Source organism: Hemitrygon akajei, chromosome 5 (assembly GCF_048418815.1).
Source record: "Hemitrygon akajei chromosome 5, sHemAka1.3, whole genome shotgun sequence".
NCBI classification, from domain to species: domain Eukaryota; kingdom Metazoa; phylum Chordata; class Chondrichthyes; order Myliobatiformes; family Dasyatidae; genus Hemitrygon; species Hemitrygon akajei.
The window spans coordinates 87,263,506-87,280,173 of NC_133128.1; the positions used below are offsets into that span (position 1 = coordinate 87,263,506).

Below are 16,668 nucleotides of genomic sequence, written 5' to 3' on the forward strand. Positions count from 1 at the left end.
CATGCACGTTTTGGCCCATTCACTGACCTGCTTGCGGAATCCGTGCCAAACGAACCTGCTGGAGACCATCCGGACGGTTGTCCTGATGGAGGGGTGCGCTAAGTTGTGAATGGAGTTGAAAACGCGCCGCTGCCAGGCTGCCGGGACGACGGGGCGGGGTTGGCCGGTGATGACGTCACAGAGTAGGGTCCTCTCACCTGGGCCTACGGGGAGGTCCTGGAACTGCAAACCGGAGACTGCGGTTCTGTAACTAGGGATCTCCTCGTCTGCCTGCTGCGCCTCCGCCAGTGCTTCATAGTCTACCCCCTGGGACAGGGCTAGGATGTTAGGGCGGGAGAGAGCGTCCGCCACGACATTGTCCTTTCCCGAGACATGCCGGACATCCGTCATGTATTCGGAGATGTAGGACAGATGTCGCTGCTGACGGGACGACCAGGGGTCGGATGCTTTCGTGAACGCAAAGGTAAGCGGTTTGTGGTCCGTGAACACGGTGAAGGGCCTACCTTCTAAGAAGTACCTGAAATGCCGGATTGCCAGGTATAGCGCCAACAGTTTCCGGTCGAAAGCACTGTATTTGAGCTCAGGTGGTCGTAGGTGTTTGCTGAAAAACGCCAGGGGTTGCCAGCGACCCTCGATGAGTTGTTTCAGCACCCCACCGACTGCCGTGTTAGATGCGTCCACTGTGAGGGCGGTAGGGATGTCCGTTCTGGGGTGCACTAGCATCGCGGCGTTTGCTAAGGCTTCTTTCGTTTTAATGAAGGCGGCGGCGGACTCCTCGTCCCAGGTAATGTCCTTGCCCTTACCCGACATCAGGGCGAACAGGGGGCGCATGATTCGGACAGCGGAAGGGAGGAAGCGGTGGTAGAAATTTACCATACCCATGAATTCCTGAAGGCCTTTGATTGTGTTGGGTCGGGGGAAATGGCAGACTGCGTCTACCTTAGCGGGCAGAGGGGTTGCCCCATCTTTAGTAATCCTGAGGCCCAGGAAGTCGATGGTGTCGAGCCTGAACTGGCATTTGGCCGGGTTGATTGTTAGGCTGTATTCACTCAGTCGGGTGTAGAGTTGACGGAGGTGGGACAGATGCTCCTGACGACTGCTACTGGCTATGAGGATGTCGTCCAAATAGATGAATGCAAAGTCCAGGTCGCGTCCCACCGCGTCCATTAACCGCTGAAACGTCTGTGCGGCATTCTTTAGGCCGAACGGCATGCGGAGGAACTCGAAAAGGCCGAAAGGGTTGATGAGTGCCGTTTTGGGGATGTCGTCCGGATGCATCGGGATTTGATGGTAGCCCCGGACGAGGTCTACCTTGGAGAAGATCCGTGCACTGTGCAGGTTTGCTGCAAAGTCCTGAATGTGCGGCACAGGGTAGCGGTCCGGTGTTGTAGCCTCGTTCAGCCTGCGGTAGTCGCCACATGGTCTCCAGCCCCCTGTTGCTTTGGGCACCATGTACAGTGGGGAGGCCCATGGACTGTCGGACCGCCGTATGATCCCCAATTCCTCCATCCTCTTGAATTCCTCCTTTGCCAGTCGGAGCTTGTCCGGGGGAAGCCGTCGAGCACGGGCGTGGAGGGGTGGTCCCTGTGTCGGGATGTGGTGCTGTACGCTGTGTCTGGGCATGGCTACCGTGAACTGCGGTGCCAGAACCGATGGAAAATCCGCCAGGACTCCGGTGAAGTTGTTGTCGGACAGCGTGATGGAGTCTAAGTGTGGGGCCGGCAACTGAGCTTCACCCAGGGAGAACGTTTGAAAGGTCTCGGCCTGGACCAGTCTCTTCCCTTGCAGGTCGACCAGTAGGCTGTGAGCCCGCAAAAAATCCACGCCCAGGAGCGGTTGGGCTACGGCGGCCAGTGTGAATTCCCACGTGAACTGGCTGGAGCCGAACTGTAGCCGCACCATACGGGTGTCGTAGATCCTTACTGTGCTGACGTTCGCGGCCCTCAGAGTGGGATCCGGTGCCCTGTTGCGGGTGTTGTAACTCGTCGGAGGTAAGACGCTGATCTCGGCTCCGGTGTCGACCAAAAAGCGGCGTCCTGAACACTTATCCCACACATACAGAAGGCTATCCCGATGGCCAGCCGCCATAGCCATCAACGGTGGCTGGCCCTGGCGTTTCCCGGGAACTTGCAGGGCGGGCTACAGTGGCGGGCTTCTGCGCCCCACTGCTGGTGGTAGAAGCACCATTGTTCGTTGGTTTCCTCACCCCTGCCTCTGGGGTTAGTGAGCTCTGCGGCCGGGCCTGGTCTGGTTTGCTGCTGGGAGCATGGCCTGGTGATCTGTGCAACGGATGCCCCACTCTCCTTTTTGGCTTTACACAGCACGTCCGCCCGGGCCGCCACCTTCCAGGGGGTTGCTGAAATTCGTGTCGGACAGCAGCAGGCGTATGTCCTCGGGCAGCTGCTCCAGGAATGCTGCTCAAACATGAGGCAGGGCTTGTGTCCTCCGGCCAGGGACAGCATCTCGTTCATCAAAGCCAACGGTGGTCTGTCTCCCAAACCATCCAGGTGCAGTAAGCGGGCAGCTCGCTTGCGCCGTGAGAGTCCGAAAGTCCTTATGAGCAGGGCTTTGAATTCCGTGTATTTGCCGTTCGCTGGGGGAGACTGTATGAACTCCTCAACCTGGGCCGCTGTTTCCTGGTCGAGGGAGCTCACCACGTAATAGTAATGTGTGTCATCCGAAGCTTGGCAGTTTTAACGAAACTGCATGAACAGATGCGGCGTCATTCATCTTCAGCCCAAATATCGTTTGGGCCGTTGGGGTCACCAATTGTAGCGGTGTGCTACACGCAGCGCTGAAATAACGACACGCAGTCGGTGAGCTGCAGTTGCAAAAGAGATTTATTCAAACTTCGTGGCCTCACTTTAAAGCCTTCCTGCTCCCGCCCTCCCCGGGCGTATTCACAGTCCCGTCCCATGCGCGGGCTTTTCCCCTTGCTAGTGAAGCAGACTTGGCGCCCTCTTTGGAACCGGCCTCTATGCCAGCACGCGCCACTTTGTGAGCTGGTTCAAGTGTGCTGGGAAGTGGGTTGCCACAATATAAAAAAAATGTTCAGTTCTATCTCTGAGGATCCCTCACTTCAAAGTACCAGGCTTTAAACTTGCACCATATGTGTAAACCATAGTCGTAGTTATACACCATGGTATAACCTGTTAACCCAACTTAACCCATGCTGAAGAATACAGCCATCTGAGATGGAGCCATTTAACTATGTTTAGCCCCTATCCCTCTAAATCGGGTTCTACCTTTAGGGCACCCTCTATCATTAACCTAGGAGTCAGAGAACCCCAGGTTGGGAACCCCTAGTGTAGATGTCCTTGCTATCCATGTATCTGTTCAAGTACCTTTTAAATGTTGTCATTGTACTTGCCTCAGCCAGTTCTGCTGGCAGTTCATTCTATATATGTGCCTCCTTGGGGAAAAGTTCCCACTCCCTATACAGAGGCTACTTTTTCTGAACACCACTCTCCCTTCCTCTGCCAGTGCTTGCTTCATCTTTATCTTGTCTGTAGAATTTAGAAACCACACAGTATTTGTCCTGTCAGTGTCAGGTTGAACTTCTTGGGAAGTAGTACTTTTCATTCTGCTTTGTCCTATCCCAGGTGCATTTAAGCCTTTTTCTTAAACTTAGTGGTTCAGTTTTAAGTGCAGTTTAATTTGCAGTTCAACCCCCAGCTACAAAGGTAATTCTCCTGTTTTGGGAGCCCAACCGGCATGTTGAGTTTTGAGATATGAACAGAATTATTGGTGATGGTCAGCAAGTCGAGCAGCATTTGTGGAGAGAGAAGGAGCTAATGTTTCAGGTTATTGATCTTATTGTAAAAGACTAATGACCTGAATTGTTAAGTTGTTTTCTTTCTACAGGTGCTGTCTGACCTGCTTGGTTATCACCAGAGAGTTGCTTACATTTTAGATTTCCAGCATCTGCAGTATTTTAAATGGTGTATTGATGTCATTTGTTTCAAACTTTGGTATGTTCCAGTGGAATTGAGGAATTTTATAATATTCTTGATTTAATAACTGAAAATAAGCAAATTGGTTTAATTGCTATTTTCCCAAACACACTTTTCAATTCTTATCATGTAAGAAATTGCAATCCATTTGTCTATGATTGAAAATAAATCTTGTACCTTTCTAAACTCTTAGCAACTGTCTTGAGACGACACTGTGATGTAGGTGAGTGATCCCTCAAGGGTAGGTGATTGTCCAGACCCCTTTGTTAGGAGGGTGCAATCATGTCTCATGCATGTCAGCTGCAAGTCCTCGCCTGGTATTTCTGATGTATTACAAAGACCTTATTATAATAGAATGTAACAAAGCTCTTCATTTTGAATCTTGTTTATATTTTGCTGTTTACCACTGGAAACATGTTTTTATTGTATCTAGCATGAGGTGCTCAATCCAAATGTAAGATTCATTTGAAGCTTTGATAGAGATCCTCCTTTCTCTGTTTTCCTTTGTATCTTTCTTTTGAAAACAAGCAGGATTTCTGCTTGCTACTTCCAGTTCAATTTGCAAATGACACGACACTGATGTGCCTTATTTCCAACAATGATGAGAATCTGCAGAGAAGTCAATGCCCTGACACAGTGGTGCCAAGAAAACAACCTCTTGATCGTGTCGTAAAATTGAAGGAGTTCATCGTGGATTAGAGGAGGAACAGAGACAGGTAGCCCCTATTGACATCAATGGGACTGCAGTTGAGTGGGGAAATAATTTCAGATTCCTTTGTATATACATCACCGAGGATCTCACCTGGATTGTACATACTGGCAGTGTGGCGAAAAAGCCACAACAGCAGCTCTTTCACCTCAGATGGCTGAAAAGGCTTGGCATGAGTCCCCAAATTCTCAGGGCTTTCTACAGGGACACACAGACTGGCTGTGTCACTGCCGGGTATGGGAACTGTACTACCCTCAATCGTAGGGCATTGTAGAGAATGGTGCAGCCCAGCTCATCTGTGGATGTGAGCTTTCCTCTATTCAGGACGTTTACAGCAGCAGGTGTGTAAAAAGGGTCAGGAGGATTATCAGGGACTCCAGCCACCCCAACCACAAACTGTGTCAGCTGCTTCCATCTGGCAAACAGGACCACAGCATTAAGGCCAGGACCAACAGGCTTCGAGACGGCTTCTTTTACCAGGGTATCAGATTGATCAATACACATTGATCTGATTGCATATCTGACTATACATACATGTATACAAAACAAATATGTATACAATCTTGGTGTTTGGGCAATTTCTTCCCTCATATCCCTATCTTATTGCTTGTACATAGCGCTGGAGATGGGACATAAAGATTTTTACTCCCTCGTGTTGTGAGATGGATGTAAGAAATAAAATTTTAATTGTAATGTGTGTTACTTAGTGGGAGGTGGGGTTGGGAGAGGAAAGAAGCGTGTGGCAAAATAAACGATAAAAATTGGAGCAAGACTAATCAAACTGATTTTGTGCTTCCAAGTTAAAGTAATGAATCATTGCTAACATATGATGTCCTCACTGTAGATATTTTACTGATCAGTCTGTTGTAATTTATCTCTATGCAAACTCGTAGATGGATAGAAATAAGCAAGAAAATCACATTGTTACTGAACTCTTGGAATGGTTCATGTGATCAAGCAGTGCCCATTGCAGGACCTTTTTACTGTTGTTGGCTGTGATTATTTATTTTGCACGGTCTCTTTCTCTCAGCCTGATATTTGGATATCAGTTGACCTGCATGGAGCATATGTGGAGATGGTGCAGAACTTGAATTTCCTCACTCTGCTCCCCCCATGGCTACTGTTGAGTTAAGTCAGTCTTCAGTTGACCTTTGAGGAGTACTCAATGCAAAAACTGTAGCTTCTCACATGATACAAAATTGGAAATGGATATCCTTCACACTTTCTCATGGGTTTTTGCTCATTGATGAGCTGTGCCAGCGGAAAGATCTGCATTTATTGTATCTGTATAAATGAGGGGATGTTGAGTTGCTATCAATAGTTATAGCAATATATGGTGAAAGTATCAGCTCATGTAGTAGTGTGTCTTTTAAAAAAAAATCTCATTCTTGTTTTCAGGTTGTTCTATAGGCAATCTACCTGCTAACTCTGCAATCTCCAAGTCTAATCACAGAATGAGCACCGAGTTTTCACTCCATTCTCATTGGCTGTCATGCCTTCAGCTGCCTGAACCTGACTTTCTGGAATTTTTTTTGTCTCACTACCTCTCCCCTTTTGAGATGCTTCTCGAAACCTTGTTTGGCCAAATGTTTTGTCCTTTATCCTGCTACTTCCCTGTCCATTTTATTTTATAACACTTGTGTGGGCATTTTTATTATATTAAAGGTGTTCTGCATATGCAAGTAGTTGCACATACCCTTGAAGTTAAAAATCAGGGCCATGGATGGGCCTGCATATGAAAAGTAATCTTGCTTTTCAATTAGCAGGAAGTGCTGTCTTCTGTTAATTGTTAAGTATTGCAACAAAAATATACCAGAGTTTTACTTTATAAATTGAACAAGATTCCAAATACACTTAATGCTCATTAAAAACACTTTTAGTTACAGGAGTTATTATGTTGGTTTGTAGGTCTGTGCTTACTGAGTTGTATAATCGCTCATACTAAAGATTTTAATCTCTGACGGTTTATATAACTGTGTCAGGTGATCAAAATCCAGTGATGTCATTACCTGACTTGTTTTTTTTTTCTGCACTTACCAGGACCAGCTGGGAGGTGCAGAACAATCTTGCGTGTAAGAAGTAAATAAGCTTAGCCGTACACTGAAACTCCGCAGACATTACAGAATATGTGTGTGTTTAAGATGTTATGGCCTGCATGTGTTTTCTGATCTTACTGTGAACTGCATAGTGTTTCTTGGAGAATGCTGGATTGTATCTCTGAAATAGATTCATTGGAGTTATTGATTACTTTTTTCTTTGGATCATGCAACGCAAAACTATATCAATGAAAAATACAGTTCTCCGTGCTCGAGGCCGAGACAGAATGACCATCAAAGTGCTATTTTGGGAGCTGGAGCAACATTTAAAGAGGTATTTCTGGAACAGTTCTATGAAATTACAAAATAGATTTTGTTTAAAAACATTTTTACCAATCTTCGGGCAATTCCATTTTGATGAAGCAATGCCAAATTCGCAAGTGGATTTCATATTGTACATGTTGATTTGGAGTAGTTTACTGCCTGTGTCAGTAATTTGCTTTTAATCTATTTTTGACATATTCGAAATTGTTTATCTGTTAACCAGAGTAGGTTAATTAATATCAATGTTTGCATTTGTCACGTCTTTCGGTAACTTTCTGGAGAAACAAGTGGAGGGTGTTTTTCTCGATGGTGCTCGCAATGCCCTTTGTCACAATTTGCTTGTCAACTCTGTTCTAGGCAATTCAGACACTATTTGGCTGCAATAAAATGGGTAAACTGGAATTCCTTGTTTTAAAACTCATTGCTGTAGTGCTTTCCAGCGGAAAAAAATTTCAACACACTTAACGTTTGAGCTGCTTACAAAATTTTAAATAGATAACCACCAGTTTCAGTGGCTTTCTGTGCAGCACATTTACATGCACTTGTTGTACTGTTAAACTGCTTGGTTTTCATTGTGCATTCAGATTATATACCCCTGTGGCCTGCATGCATTCAGGTTGTACAATGGATAGTATTTGTACAAAGTGTTAGATATTTTGGTCAGAAGTTACTCCCCTCACATATGGGCAATTAGGTTTGATGTGTAACAACACAGCTTCTCAAAAGAAATACATTTTGAAAATATGACAAAAATCATTGAAACCATATGCACGTTGATATGAGTATTATGTTGACCAGATCCTATAGTGATTAATTTTCACTCATTGTTTTGTTGAATACCTGAGCACAAAGTTTTCACCCTTGCGCAAGGCTATACATACATGTGCAGATTAGTCTGTTTTCTTTGTTTTTTTTAAACGATTTTTTGGCCTGATGATGAACATTCCTTAAGGGCTTTGGATTTTTATTGTACAGTTCCAGCTTTACAAGTCTATCCACCCTGTTGGTTTAGCATTGTACCTGAATCAGTCTTGTCTTTGTATGCTTCATACATTAAGTATTCTTACAGAGTCCAAAGGTAAATGATGACTACAGTTACTGAAATACCTGCTAGAGCAGGAATGAGTTTTTTTTTACAAACTTTCCTCAGTATCAAATTCTTCACAAAGGCAGTTTCAACAATGGCCACTACCAAGTTCATTTATGTTACATGTTTCAAATAACAGGAGTCTTGAGGCACTTGTGAGGTAAACGGTAGAAAATAGTAGTGAAGCTAGACACCCGTTTTTTTGAGGCATTTCTCTCAGTGAATTGTTTTTTGTGTGGCAGTGTTGACTCCCCCCTTAGAAATACTTAATGGGCCGTACTTTAACCAAGGTTTATAGCACAGAATTCCACAATGTAATCATCCTCGACGCAGTTTATTTTTTCCATGACCCAGCCTTGTTTGGCTATTATGTTCTGGAGAATTTGTGCAACAGCATTTTCTAACTCTTGATACAGATAAAATACCCAAAGAGGTATGCAAATGTATTGTAGAAGTTCAACAAAGCCACATCATTTTACAATGTGTCAGTTGACATAAAACCAAGATTCTGTTGTGCTCTTATTTCCCCTTTTCTGAAGAAAATAATTTGTAAATTAAGATGATTTTGATCTGGGATATTGACAATAGGCAGTGAGAGTAATTTGATATGTTTATGGAATAGGATATCAGTTTGAGTTTCTCAGTCAAAGAAAACTTCAGAAATATTGTGCATTAAGATCAAAGTTCAAAGTAAACTTATTATTGAAGTACATAAATGTCATCATATACAACCCAGATATTCATTTTCTTGCTGGCATACTCAATAAATTCATAATAGAATAATAACCAGAATAGAATCAATGAAAGACCACACTTGGGCGTTCAACCAGTGTGCAAAAGACAGTAAACAAAATACAAAACCAAATAATGAATAAGCAATAAATATTGAGAACATGAGGTGCAGAGTCCTTGAATAGGCTATGGGAACATTTTAGTGATGGGGCAAGTGAAATTGAGTGAATTTATCCCCTATGGTTCAGGAGACTGCTGGCTGAGGGGTAATAACTGCTCCTGACCTGACGGTGTGAGTCCTGAGGCTTCTGTACCACCACCTTGATAGCAGCAGCGAGAAGAGAGCATGTCCTGGGTGCTGATGGTGGGGGGTGGCCCCTGATGATGGATGCTACTCTCGTGCAACAGTGTATTGTGTAGATGTGCTCAATGGTGTGGAGGGCTTTACCCTTGATGACTGGGTTGTATCCATTAATTTTTGTCGGATTTTCCTTTCAAGGACATTGATGTTTCCGTGCCAGGTTGTGATGTAGCCAACAATATACTCCACCACACAACTATAGAAGTTTGTCAAAATTTAAGATGTCATGGCAAATCTTCACAAACTTCCAAGAAAGTACAGGTGCTGCTGTGCTTTCATTATAATTGTACTTGCTTGTTGGACCTAGGACAGATCCTCCAAAATAATAATACTGAGGAATTTAAAGTTGTTAACCTTTCCACCTCTCCTCTGATGAGGATTGGCTCATGGACCTCTGGTTTCCTCCTTCTGAAGTCAATAAACAGCTCCTTGGTCTTGGTGACATTGAGTGAGAGGTTGTTGTTATGGTACCACTCACCTAGATTTTCAATCTCCCTCCTGTATGCTGATTCATCACCACCTTTGATACGGCTTATGGCAGTGGTGTTGTCAGCAAACTTGAATATGGCAATGGAGTTGTGCTTAGCCACACAGTCATAAGTATAAAGAGAGAAGAGCAGGGGCTTAGCACGTAAACTTGTGGTGCACCTGCGCTGTTGGTGATCTTGAAGGAGAAATTGTCAATCCAAACTGACTGGGGTCTACAACTGAGGAAAATGAGAATCCAGTTGCACAAGGTGGTATTGAGGCCAAGGGCTTGAAGCTTATTTATTAGTTTTGAGGGGATGATGGCACTTAATGTCAAACCAGTTGATAAAGAGCACCCTTTGCTGTCCAGATGTTCCAGTGGGATGGCATCTGTTATGGACCTGTTGCTCCAGTAGACAAATTGGAATGGATCCAAGTCGCCTCTCAGGCAGGAGTGATATGTTTCATGACCAACCTCTGAAAAGACACTTCATCGGTGTGGATATAAATACTACTGGACAGTAGTCTCTGAGGCAGGTTACTTCTTAGGCATTGGTATAATTGAAGCCTGCTTCATCCAGGTCTTCTGTTTGGGAAAGCTATTAACCTATTGATTTTTGTGGGTACACAGTCATGTACATCTGTTTAATAAAATCCGTGACAACCATGGTGTATTCGTTCAGATCCACAGATGAGTTCTTGAACACGACCCAGTCTACCAACTTAAAGCAATCCCTTAGCCGCCCTTCAGTCTTCCGTGACCAATTTACTGTTGTCCTAATCTCTGAAGCTTTGCTCTTTAGCCTCTGCCTGCTTATAGGTAGGAGAAGGTCAGCCAAGTGAACCAATTCTAGGAAATGTGGTCTGGGTATGAAATGGTAGACGTTCCTTATCTTTGTATAACAATGGCCTAATATGTTGGAACCTCTAGTGCTACAGATTATGTTGATGGTAATTGGACAGGGTTTTCTTCAAACAAGTGTAGTTGAAGTCCCCCGACTATGATTTGAAATATGTCAGGAAGCACACTGGTGATTTGTAAAATGCATTCAGAACCATGGAGGAGAACTCCCTCTAAGTAGAATGGACGGCATTTGACCTTTGGGTGTTTGAGGTCGGGGAAACACTACTTTGAATAAGAGAGTATAGATAAGAGATGCAAAGTTGGTCACAGCAAAGCTGAGTTAGGCAAGCAAGGTTCTGAATGTAAAAATAAACATCTGTGGTAGCTCATATGGATTTTGAAGCTCAATTTTCAATCTTGCCTTGCACTACTCAACTGATGCACATTGAATTGTGAGTTTCATTATAAATATGAGATGTGTCAGTATTAATGATTTTTCTGTGTATGGGGCAAGGCATGGTGTCAAACAAAACAGACACTGTTATTCCCCCCACCCCCAAGGCACCCAAAATCATTTGAGCTGAAATTGAGTGCAATTGCAAAGTTCCAGACAACAAGCTCAGTTTTTAAATAGTTCAAGATGACAGTTACATTTTAAAAACAGCTTTTGCAAGGAACAGATGTAGTCAAATATAAAGTTTTGTACTTGGCTAGGATGAAACAAAACAGAAGTTGCTTTAACAGTGCAAGTTTCCTTGGTTGCCCATTTGTGCCTTTTGCCCTTTTATCCACATGGTCATGATGCGAGTTGCAGGCCTGGGTTCAGATAGTTATCCATGTGCAAGTGAAATCACGTACAATGCATGGAAATGGCAAGTTGTGATCAAGTTGCATTCTAAAAGAAAGCAAATGCTGCTACACAAAGCTTGAAAGCAATTGGAATGTGACCCAGCCCCAGCTCATGGAATGTGGTTTGGTGTTATGAAAGCAAATTTAATACAGACATTAGATGTAGGCATTGGATGTTTCAGAAAGGACAGGGATGGAGGCAAAAGAGATGGGGCGTGGCACTGTTGATCAGAGATAGTGTCACGGCTGCAGAAAAGGAGGAAGTCATGGAGGGATTGTCTACTGAATCTCTGTAGGTGGAAGTTAGAAACAGGGTCAATAACTATACTTGGTGTTTTTTTTATAGACCACTGAATAGTAACGGGGACATCGAGGAGCAGATAGGGAGACAGATTCTGGAAAGATGTAATAATAGCAGGGTTGTCATGGTGGGAGATTTTAATTTCCCAAATATTGATTGGCATCTCCCTAGAGTGAGGAGTTTAGATGGGGTGGAGTTTGTTAGGTATGTTCAGCAAGGTTTCCTGACAAACTTTGTAGATAAGCTTACAAGAGGAGAGGCTGTACTTGATCTGGTATTGGGAAATTAACCTGGTCAGGTGTCAGGACTTTCAGTGGGAGAGCATTTTGGAGATAATGATCATAATTCTATCTCCTTTACCAGAGCATTGGAGAGGGATAGGAACAGACAAGTTAGGAAAGTGTTTAATTGGAGTAAGGGGAAATATGAAGCAGGCAGGAATGTGAAAGCATAAATTGGGAACAGATGTTCTCAGGGAAATGTATGGCAGAAATGTGTCAAATGTTTAGGGGATATTTGTATGGTGTTCTGCATAGGTACATTCCAATGAGACAGGGAAAGGATGGTAGGATACAGGAACTGTGGTGTACAAAGGCTGTTGAAAATATAGTCAAGAACAAAAGAAAAGCTTACAAAAGGTTCAAAAAACTAGTTAACGATAGAGATCAAGAAGATTATAAAGTTAAGAGGAAGGAGTTTAAGAATGAAATTAGTAGAGCCAGAAGGAACCATGAGAAGGCCTTGGCAGACAGGATTAAGGAAAACCCCAGGGCATTCTACAAGTATGTGAAGAGCAAGAGGATAAGATGTGAGAGAATAGGACTAATCAAGTGGAAAAGTGCGTATGGAACCAGAGGAGATAGCAGAGATGCTTAATGAATACTTTGCTTCAGTATGCACTACGAAAAAGGATCTTGGTGATTGTAGGAATGACTTAGAGTGGATTGAAAAGCTTGAGCATGTAGACATTAAGAAAAAGGATGTGCTGGAGCTTTTGGAAAGTATCAAGTTGGATAAGTCTCCGGGAGGGCCAGGTGAGATGTACCCAGGCCTCCCACAGTAGCCTTGATAGGGAGTAGTGCTAGCCCAGGAGTTTATAGACCAGTGAGTCTTACCTCAGTGGTTGGTAAGTTGATGGAAAAGATCCTGAGAGGCAGGATTTATGAACATTTGGAGAGGCATAATATGATTAGGAATAGTCAGCATGGCTTTGTCAAAGGCAGGTCATGCCTTATGAGTCTGATTGAATTTTTTGAAAATGTGACTAAACACATTGATGAAGGTAGAGCAGTAGATGTCGTGTATATGGATTTCAGCAAGGCATCTGACATGGTACCCCATGCAAGGCTAATTGAGAAAGTAAGGAGTAATGGGATCCAAGGGGACCTTGCTTTGTGGATCCAGAATTGTTTGTTCACAGAGGCAAGGAGTGGTTGTAGACGGGTCATATTCTGCATGAAGGTTGGTGACCAATGATGTGCCTCAGGGATCTGTTCTGGGACCCTGACTCTTCGTTATTTTTATAAATGACCTGGTTGAGGAAGTGGAGGGATGGGTTAGTAAATTTGCTGATGACACAAAGGTTGGGGGTGTTGTGGATAGTATGGAGGGCTGTCAGAGGTTACAGTGGAATGTCAATAGGATGCAAAACTGGGCTGAGAAGTGGCAGATGAAGTTCAACTCTGTGAAGTGGTTCATTTTGGTAGGTCAAATATGATGGCAGAATATAGTATTAATGGTAAGATTCTTGGCAGTGTGGAGGATCAGCGGGATCTTGGGGTCTGAGTCCATCAGACACTCAAAGTTGCTGTGCAGGTTGACTCTGTGGTTAAGAAGACATACAGTGCATTGTTCTTCATCAACCATAGGATTGCACTTAAGAGCCAAGAAGTAATGTTACAGCTATATAGGACCCTGGTCAGACCCCACTTGGGGTACTGCGCTCAGTTCTGATCGCCTCACTACAGGAAGGATGTGAAAACCAAAGAAAGGGTGCAGAGGAGATTTACAAGGATGTTGACTAAATTGGGGAGCATGCCTTATGGGAATAGGTTGAGTGAACTCGGCCTTTTCTCCTTGGAGCAATGAAGGATGAGAGATGACCTCAGAGAGGCTTATAAGATGATGAGAGGCATTGATCATGTGGATTGTCAAAGGCTTTTTCTCAGGGCTGAAATGGCTAACATGAGAGGGCACAGTTTTAAGGTACTTAGAAGTAGTTACAGAGGAGATATCAGGGGTAAGTTTTTTTACACAGTGGTGAGTGCGTGGAATGGTCTGCCTGCAACGGTGGTGGAGGCAGATACGATAGGATCTTTTAAGAGACTCCTGGATGGGTACGTGGAGCTTAGAAAAATAGAGGGCTATGGGTAACCTTTGGTAACTTCTAAAGTAAGTAGATGTTCAGCACGCCATTGTGGGCCGAAGGGCCTGTATTGTGCTGTTGGTTTTCTATGTTTCTATAAAAATGTAACTTTAATCTTGTCTTCACATAGCACCCAAATAACCAATTCCACAAATCTGCTTTAAAGTCCACTATATACAATTGAAATTGGGTGATTGCTTCTTGAACAACTAGATTTCTTGGTGTAGTTCTTATTGATTGGTAACTTGTATCCTGTCAGCATTCTTAAAAGCTCTTTAGTGTTTTGGAAATGTTATATATTTCTAAGTAGGATTTATGGTTAATGAACGTGAGTAAGGCCAAGATGTGCTTGGAATGATATATTCCTGCTTGAAGCCCTTTACGATGGAGAAAGTTTGCCTTGCTGTCAGTGGTGCTTCACATTATAAATGCTGTGAAACCCTCTTCTCTTGTTCATGCTGGAAGATGCATAACATCTTTTTGGGCTCATTATTTCATTAAGATTATTCCAGTGAGTATTAACAGATTAATTTTGAGCAGTATTTTACTTTGGGTGTGATTATTGAAGTTTTGCAGAACTGGCTATTGATGATTGAACCCACTGAACATTATTTCTGTAAAAAGATTTCAATGTAAGTCGCTTGCTTTCTGCTTCAGAAAAGGCACATAAAATAATTATTATTCCTAATGATCATTGGATCCAAATAAGCCGGAAGAAATTTCTTGTGAAGGCTTGGTATGTGTGATAACATTAGAACATGAAGTATTCTTTAGTTTTATTTCCCCTTTGGTGTCAGTGTGTTAGGCTACTGCAGACTCAGCCTTTCATACCTTAAATGTGTCAGATGATTCCGGATAATGCAAGACATAAACTAAAAAAAAAATTTTCACAATGTAGTGTGCTTAATCTATTTTATTTTAAGTCTGTGCCAATTATAACTGGTTCATCTCAATTTGTACACTAAATTAAATCATAATTCCTAATGGCTATTTCCCTGCTCTTATTCAGAGTAAATTCACTATTATTATCAATGTACATGTATATCATCATATACCGCCATGTGATTCATTTTCTTGTGGGCATTCACAGTAGGACAAAGGAATACAATAGAATCAATGGGAAAATGACACAATGAATAACAAACAACCTATGTGCAAAATAAACTGTGCAAATAGGGAAAAAAGAAATAATACAGAGGAAATGAGTTGTAAATCATTGGCACTGATCTGGAAAACAAGATAGATTGAGCATACTACATTGTGAAGCACCACTGAGAGTGTCCTGACCCTGTCTGGTTTGGGAATTGCAAGGTATTTGGGATTATGACCCTGCCATAGATTGAGTCTGCTGAGAGATTCATCAGTGCTACCCTGCCCCCATATAGCCTGAAGCACAGTGTTTGCAGAACCCTCAGTGTTGTCTAGAACCCTTCCCATCCATCTCACAATCTCTAACTGCCTACCGCCAGGCAGAAGACACCACAGTACAAGAACAAGGACAGTTAGGCTGGGTAACAGCTTCTTCCCCCAGGCTGAGACTTGTGACCCAGTACACATTATTCACAACAGCACCAATAACGTTATACTGTTGTATATGTACTTTGTCAATTTGTTCAGCTACGAAGTATTTGTTTTCATTTTATGTTGATATTATTGTGTTAATATTGTTTCGTGTGTTGTATGTGATAAATGTACTGTGTTTTGCACCTTGGTCCCAGAAGAATATTGTTTAGTTTAATTGTATACACGAGTACAGTTGAATGGCAGTAAACTTGAACTTGAGTCCTTGAAAGTGAGTCTGTAGGTTGTGGAATCAGTTTAGAGTTGAGGTGAGTGAAGTTATCCAGGATTGTTCAGGAGCCTAAGGGTAATTGTTTTTGGTCCTCACGGTGTGGGACCTAATGCTCGTGTACCTCCTTCCCAATGGCAGCAGCAAGAGAAGAGCATAGCATGGATGTTGCTATCTCCTTTCTCTGCTCCCCACCTGACTTCACCTCCCAATCAACCCCTGAGTACCTGGAGCCACCTATTACTTCCCACCTCTGCCCCACCCCTCCTCTTATCATTTTTAATGGCTGTCTTCCCTTTAAACTCAATCCTAATGCAGGCCTTCAACCAAAATGTTGATCATTCTTTTATCCCCACAGATGCTGCCTGACCCGAGTTCCTCTATCAGTTTATGTTTTGCCCCTCATGCAAAATACTTCCAAATTATCACCTTCCTTGGTCTCCTTTCATGCTGCTTGTTTGAAATCCAATGCTGCATGGATAAAAACAAATGCCCACAGAGTGTATATTAAAGATGGAGTGAATGGCAGTCAAGGATTGCCTTTAGCTTCAGCAAAGTGGAATATTCCACCATGTTCCTGAAAGGTGGTGGAAGTCTTTGGGGACTCAGGGGATGTTTGTTGAGTGCACTATCTTTTGTACCATTTAGTAAAGCAGTTGTCTTTTGTTGTGGTATAATTCACCTGCACTTTTGACTGCGTCATGGAGAGATGGTTTATAGACAAATCATTTCCTGATGGCTCACTGTAGTGCATTTTGGAGAGTCAAGGGTGGACATGACTGAATTCCAGCAGTGGCAACCATGATTCTTTGGACAATCCCTTATTTCCATTTACTTTGCTGTAAGCTCT

General features: G+C 43.2%; 1 protein-coding gene across 2 annotated transcripts in view; it reads left to right on the top strand.

Annotated features, from left to right (window-relative positions):
• The window catches only part of tsc22d1 (TSC22 domain family, member 1), a 216,390-nt gene that overhangs the window by 164,630 nt on the left and 35,092 nt on the right, over positions 1-16,668 (top strand). Inside the window, exon 1 of one of the 2 annotated variants that reach the window (XM_073045982.1) lies at positions 6,724-7,032. The exons of the other annotated variant lie outside the window; for it this stretch is intronic. Within the exon in view, the coding sequence (XP_072902083.1) occupies positions 6,926-7,032 (107 nt within the window). The 5' untranslated portion in view covers positions 6,724-6,925. Of the gene's footprint in view, positions 1-6,723; positions 7,033-16,668 lie in introns of those variants that run through there. 2 annotated transcript variants of the gene reach the window in all.